The sequence below is a fragment of the Accipiter gentilis genome, chromosome Z (genome assembly GCF_929443795.1).
Source record: "Accipiter gentilis chromosome Z, bAccGen1.1, whole genome shotgun sequence".
Lineage (NCBI taxonomy): Eukaryota > Metazoa > Chordata > Aves > Accipitriformes > Accipitridae > Astur > Astur gentilis.
The window spans coordinates 41,999,001-42,006,568 of NC_064919.1; the positions used below are offsets into that span (position 1 = coordinate 41,999,001).

At 39.0% G+C, this 7,568-nt stretch overlaps 1 protein-coding gene across 1 annotated transcript; it reads left to right on the forward strand.

Moving 5' to 3' along the window:
* The first annotated feature begins 646 nt into the window (after window positions 1-646).
* On the forward strand, window positions 647-4,908 carry LOC126036132 (cryptic protein-like). The gene is given in 7 exon segments (XM_049795522.1): window positions 647-670; window positions 672-760; window positions 1,257-1,306; window positions 1,418-1,588; window positions 2,465-2,579; window positions 2,684-2,793; window positions 4,784-4,908. Coding segments are annotated over 7 exon segments (684 nt in total).
* Window positions 4,909-7,568: the final 2,660 nt, after the last annotated feature.

Consider the following 7,568-nt stretch of genomic DNA (forward strand, 5'->3'; position numbering starts at 1 on the left):
TGTTAAAAAAGTTTCAAAAGGTATTTCAAGAGTCTATTAACAGCTTTTGTGAGACAACAAACCTCTGTCAAGAACCTTATACAGGTTTCTGTAGTACTTTCAGTAGAAATCTCCAATACAGGCTCTAAGGATTAACTGTGCTGCAAAGTAGTACCACTTCATAAAGTAGAGCCCCTTGTGGAAAACTCTAGTAGAGACAAGGCATGTAGGTAGATTTGAGGCTTTTTAACCTTCATTACGTAGCTGCTGCAGCTTATTATATACCTGTTGCAGTTCTGCAGAATTGTTTTTTCTTCCCTATGCTGTATGTGGTGATACAAGGCTTTTTATGTTAAGAAATAAACTGGAGTTGAGATCTTCCTGGCTTGGGTGTTTTTGTGGTCATGGACCCTTAAATCTCCCCCCAGCAGTAGGTGCCCCCACTTTGCTCCACCCTTCAGCAGTACATGTAAATCGGGGGCAGGCCAAGGAGACCCAGCTGGGAGAGATGGTGCCTGCCTGCCAGGACTTCACTGAGGGCTCAGCAAGCGGTACAACTGGGAACTATGTCTTTTCAACGTTGTTATAAACTAGACAGAAAGAGAAGGGTTTCGTCCATCCTCCTTTCTCCTTCTCTTGTTGCCCTCTATGGTGTGAGAACTGCTGCATGCAACAGCCTTCAGTGAGGGGACTTTGGACCTCTTCCTTCTTCTCAAGCTTTCCTGGAGGATCTTACGGGTGTTTCGGGCTGCAGGAAAATGTACTGTGGAAATCACGTTAGGTAAGGCTTGCCTGGCTACCAGGGATCTTCTCTAGCCAAGGATGCTTTTCCTTTTAGCACTGCTTTTTTTCAGATGATAATCAGCCCAGGAAGCTGAAAGGAACAAATGTACCTTAAACTACCGGTGAAGTGAAGGCTAATGGTTTTTCTCTTGCCTTTGCTGCTTTTGCAGCTGCTGGCAGCAACCTAGTTGTGGTAAAGAAAGGTACAGAAAGAGACTTTTTTGAGTGGTTGTCGACCAGCAAATGTATGGAATCCATACCTTTCTGGAAGCAAGCTTAATCCGTATGTCCCAGCCCTCCGCCCGCCCAACCCTCCCAGTCTGAGGTTTTTTTATGTGTTAATTCGAATTACTGCTGGCATAAAGTATTTATTATCAATTTTTATAAAGCTTTGAAAAAGCTCCTTCCCCTTCCTTCTCCCCTTCCCCCCATCTTCGTTTTGGTGTTTGTGTCTCATCAGCACAAATTCATTGCAGCTTTTTTGGGTTTTGTAGAATTCTTTTCACTGTGACTTTGGTGTGGCAGGCTGTTCATTTAGGAGAAGGTAAGGAAAATTTCGTGTTTTCCCCCGCAGCCCCGTGTTTCTCTCACACATTTGCAGTGTGCATTGTTTCATTACAAGCTACCCTTCTCTTCCATATTTGCACTCGTCAAGGCCGTGAAAAAGAACGTGAAGATGTGAAAAGTCTCAATGCCACAGCACAAAAGCAGCAGCCCAAGATCGAAGGGAGTATTGTAAATGCTGTCAGTGACATGAATCAGAGTTACGAAAGCAGAAAGCAACAGAATTCCAGGGCATTGGTACCTTTCACTGGGATTACAGAGAGTAGGTAACATTATTTATTTTAAGAATGCCATAAAATTGCTTTTTAAAATATTATATCACAGTAATGTTTTGACTGTTGTCCTGAAAGATTCCAGCTGGTTGGGTTCTGTGGTCGCTCACTTAAATTATTGCCGTGGTCACCTAGGAAATGGTGATAAAAATTTAAGGTAGAACCGGGGATCGCTTACCTGCAAAAGGTGGTAACGGAAAACAGGGAAGGATACTAAAAATTAAGAAGGGGTTGGTCCTTGGATTTGCAAAAGTGTTTTTGTAAAATTCTGTTCATTTTTTGAAATTCACCATATTTCACAACATAATATTATTTCATTAAAAAAAAGTTTGAGCTGTCTGAAAGCAACAGTGCTAACAGAAAAAGAAAACAGGACAGACTTATGTTTCCTCACACATCTATAAAGTTTTAGATTGGTACTCAGTCCCAGCAGCCTGAGAAAGGCTTAAGGTAGTGTTCCCCTCCTCTCCCAGAACTAAGCAACTCTTCCCAGTTACAAAGCCTCCTTTCTTCAAAAACAAGTATCACTTCCCGGTAACAATGCCCTGTTTCTTAGCGTGACTGAAACCTGCCTCCGTCAAAGTGAAATATTTCACTTCAATATATGCTGCTACGGGACTTGCTAACCTTGCTTCTTGACCGTGCTGTAATCCCTAGTAGTATGCGTCTAATCCTTAACTAAACAAACTGGGCTTAACTGAACAAACACCCCTAACGGGCGGATAATTTTATTGTCTTTAGAGACAATAAAACTAGATATCCTTAAGATGCTTTGGCAACTGGAGGGACCCGAGAGAACAAGTGAGGAAAAGGGGAGGTTCGGAGCCCCAGAGATGCTTGGTAACCTCTGTAACTCTCCCTTGCAGGTAAAAAACTGAACAGACACTGCTGCCAAAACGGAGGGACCTGTATCCTAGGGGCTTTCTGTGCCTGCCTAAAGCATTTCACTGGCAGATACTGTGAATATGATGAGCGGCAAAGGTAAAAACCAGACCAAAACCAGAGAGAGCGAGTGAGCTGCTCTGGATGGTTATTTTCTGTGGTGGGATCAGGGACGTACCAAATGTCTCCCTTGCCCTTGACAGCAACTGCGGCAGCATTGCCCACGGCGCCTGGGTGCTGAAGGGCTGTTGGCTGTGTCGGTGCGGCTATGGTACTCTGAACTGCCTCTCGGAAATAATGCACGACAACTGTGGTAAGGAATGGCGTTAAATCAACCATTTTTCTCTTTTGGGTAACAGAATTGCCTTCTGCAAAGGTGGGGTACTTGGAGGATGCTGTATGCGCTCTATTTAGACTGCTGCAGTGGCCTGCTTCGCTTTAGAGAATGCATTAGTGAGACAGTAAATAATACTGCTTTTGCTTGCATGGTGCATCACATAAAATACTTTGAGACCTTTATAATCCCATGCAGTAGGAAACTCTCCCCCATCTTAACTGAAAATTACAGGGATTAGATATTTCTCTGTTTTACAAAACCTGCACACGTGTCTGACTTCCCACTTAAGCAGGACAAATTGTACAAATAAACTACATCCAAGCGTACAAAAATCTTCCTTAGATGAGGAAAGAGAAAAACCAGCAGCATCAGCTGGTGTGGTAGAAGTAGAAACCAGTATTCTACTACAGAAACAAGTACTGAAAACTTGCATGTTCTTGTGTAAGCTATTTAACACATAAGTGGCAGAAAACTAGTTTGAACCTTCTTTTAAGATCGGTATCTTAATCTTCGAAATATTCTTGTACCGAGTTCTAAGATTGAGCACAATCCACAAAAAAAATGTGTAGCCGTAATCCTGGTCAGTGTAAAGTCGTAGCACCCATGTCCTCAAAAGGACTAAATTACTTTAAGTCAAGTCTTTTTACATCAGTCTGTGAAAATCCCTATATAAAGATCTGAGTATTTTTGAAAGCAGTGTATCAGCTAGAATAAAAACTTACTTGAAGGATTGCTTTACAGGTACTTATTTTCCATGGAGGACTGGCTACTGAGATCCAAACTATTTTCAATATTCTGAGATGACTATTAAGAATTTAGTATTTTCTCTCCAGTGGCAAAGTTAGTGCAAAATATTCTTGGCCTTTTCCCATGCATGATGTCTCAGTCCCACCCTGTGCTGTGATATATACTTCAGCTGTGCCAACATCACTAGTTAGCAGTGTGAGAAAACAACAGATCTAAATAGCTTCAAGATTCATTTGCACCCTAAGGAACTACCAGCCTCTTCTTTCCTGACCACATTCCTATGTAAGTAGTAGTGCATTGAAGCTGTGTCTCTGGAGTTAAACCACCAACACAGAAATAAATACAAATTTCAAAACTTGAGCCTCTTAGGTCCCAGGATATGCCCTGAAGTGTGATAAGCCCACAAGTCCAAAGAACTGAAATGCAAAACAAAGGTGACATTCCTATCTTTGCAACCACAAGGGGAGGAAAAAAACCACCCAACCAAACAAAAAAAAACCGCACCACAACACCAAAACCAAAACCCCACCACCAAAGCCACTTTTGCCTTGAAGTCTTCTATATTGACTAATTATGTGTAGCACCCAACTTGCTCCTTAAACTCTTCAGAAGAGTTAAATGCCAAGTTCCCTTGGGTGTTCGTCTTTGAATCGGCCCTATTGTTTCTCATTACAGGAGCAAAAGACCTAACAGGCCTCCCATACTCGGTAAAAGCAGTCTACTGCTTACTACTCTTGAGCTCAGCTTAACAAAGGCAATAAAGGTGGCAGTGGAGAATCATCTGCTCGTCCACTGAGCATGGACTCAGTAGCTTTCACATGCATGAGGGTATGGCTTTCCGTTTGCGCTAATAAACGAAGCCCCTTCTTATTAAAGGAAGGGTTAAAAGGCTACATGCAGACTTGAGTGCATACCTCTTGTGAAGATCTTGCTTTTGCTTGGTATTTACTTTTGATTATTCTGAGATTAATGCCTGCAAGAGCTGATAAGTGCTATCAGTTGCTCCTCAAACGATCATTGATGGGACATCTTTTTACATCTCCCCTAAGAATAGCCTCTTTGATTGGCTTTAACAGCTGATACCTTTAGCTTAAGTACCTGTGAGATGTCAGAGGAGTTTCAAAGTATGTTGAAAATCCTTATGTTTTAAAATTTACATATTATTCTCATTAACCATTTTATTTTCTTGATTTTTTCTTTTTTTTTTTTTTTTTTTAAGAACTGAAATCAGAAAAGGAGGACATCACTAGACTATATTCTAATGGGCTAAGATTACAGCAAACAGTGTTTGCACTTGCTTGCCTGATCACCATCCTCCTGGCATTCTGCTGCTGGCAGTTCTGAAACTGGACAAAGGGAAATATTTTAGGGCTGATGTAACCCTTGCCTTGACTCATACAACTTTTTTCTTCTGTGAGCTACAGAAAGCAGTTCTACCTACACGTTGGAGGCAGACTAAGATGTATTAGTTAATGCTGAAATACTTGGATTATTATAAACTCAGATTATATGAATGTGAAGTATTTATTATTATATTATTATTTTATTGCTACTCTTAATATCTGACTCTAATGATTCTTTAGTTCTAAAAATTCTGCTCTTCCAGTGGAAGCAAAAACCCCCCAATGTTCTATGCCTTAAGTATTGTAAATTATAGTAATCTCCTTTGTACATAGTACAACTATTTTAACAAATAAAGCTGATCTCACTTCTGAAGAGCTTTTATGTTTGGCTTTATTTAAACTTGAAAATCCTTATCTACTATTTGTCATTGTGTTATATCCTGTAACAAAACAGTAAGAAAAGGGCAGGGTAGAATGAACAATCTGAAACTTGAAGAGATAAGGAAGGTTTTAAGGGTAGGTATATTTCAAAACCTAATATACAGAAGAACTCTAAAAGTTATATAGTTGTTCCATTTTTATTATTATTTATTGCAGCTAAGCTGTACATATGCATAATCTTAGGTAGGAAGCATATGTTTCTTAAGAACACATAACTGATAATTTTTTGTCTTTTAGGGGTTTATTTTATTTCACATCCTAGAAATATGAGCTCCTCTTCTTTTTAAAAGGACAGCAAAGAGCAACCTCTTTAAACTTTTTCTATAGGAAAACTGTCTTGATTTATATACCATTTAAATATGAGTATTTCTAGGCTGTAAAATAAAAAATGTTTGGAATATGTAACTGCAATTGTAATGCAAGTTTATAAAACGTAAGAAACATGTTTGTTAAAAAAAAATAATAAAAATTTCAAAGGGAAGTCTAAAATGTACCTTCATTCTTTGCATGTGAGGCTACCACATAGAAACAACCAGATTTATAATTTTGTTGGCTTAAAAGACATTATTGATGTATAAAATCCTTAACGAATTTTAAAAGTTCAATAAATTTAATTCTTAAAATGTCTTTACTAATTTCTTTGGTGCCACAAACCAAAACAACAATTCAGTTATTAAGCAGAGAAGGATGCATCACCAACAAATGACATAATATTGTGGCTGCATTTGTTACTGAATAGTCATAGATTCAGACTTTTATAGGGAGTTACTGTGTAAAAACATATTCATATTAAATATTGCAAAGGATTCAGACTGCTCCTTCCCACATGCTAGAGTTGAGTGGAAGAAGTAAGGTTTCTCACTCTTCACATAAAATGCACTAGACCAGAAACAGTCCTTTTCTTTTTATTTCCCACAAACTCATCTGTACCCATATGCCTGTGTTTCCACAGACTTTGAAAAGGAGGTACCAGCTTAGGACAATTAAATATCAAAGAGAACAGCTGGAGGAAAATAGTCATGCCTTTATTTATCAGATGTTGAAATTGCAGGAGTACCATTGTGAAAACATCTTGGTTTGCCATAAAGCATACCTGAGAAGTCTGTAGGCAATACAGCTTGTAATGTACTTCAGATACGCTTTACTTTTTGAAGGAAAGCAGCAAGATACATTGAAAGTACATAGTACAGTAAAGATATATCTGAAGTAATACTTATTTTTTATCCCTACAGAAAACATACAGAGCCATAAAAGATTGCAATTAACAAAAGGAAAAAGTGGTCTAATACAGGTTTTACAACAGAAGAGCTATTTCTATTGCAATAACATCCACAGCAGATTTAATCAGGAAAAGCTGAACTGGGATAACTCCTTATGTAGATGAGCCTATGTGCCTGCAAGAGTCACTCTGATGGAGCTATACATTATTGGGTCTGTATGACTTGAAGGATTAGAGCAATCGAAAAGTCTAGCAAAGCAACATTTTCCTGCTGTACCAAAACATCAGTCCAAGGCATCTAATTAGAATCAGCAAGGTACAGTTTCTACAGTTTCAAATAGAAGCAGCAAGGTACAATTTCAAAGCATTGCATGAGGAACTTAGCTAGGTAAGTGATTCTGATTAATGTCAGTGTAAATCACTACTCACTTGGAATCCTAGGATTTAAAATTCTTTTCCTGTGTCCCTGGAAGAAGCAATAGAAGGTGTTTGTTTGTTTGTTTGTTCTGAAGATAACAGTTCCTTTTCTCTATCTTATGCCACTACATTCTGTGTTACTGGAAAATCTGAAAATGATTGCTTCAGGACTGTTTTACATCTACCATATTATGGCAAAACATATCCTCCATGATGGTTGGTTGTGCAAGATGTTTGTCTGGTCTTTGTGTCAGGGCTCTGGAAGTTGCCGTGAGTAGGCAGAATGCAGCACAGTGCCTGTTGACCTTGCATACCCTTGAAGCAGAGGCAGTCACAGGAACGGAGTTTGAGGAGAAATAGGTATCTCCTTAAGTTAAAGAAGAAAAGAGGAAAAAAAAAAAAAGAAAAACAAAAAGCATTCAGAAGCTGTCCCATGCATAGTTTCATTTGCAAATAAAAATATAGCTAAGAAGGAAGAAAGCAGAAAGCAATGAGGAACAAAGGAAAGCACACAGTCACAATCTTTGCTTAGGTTAAAACTGTCTCTGCTTTTATCTGTCTCCAGCTGTTTGAAAGAGCAGATA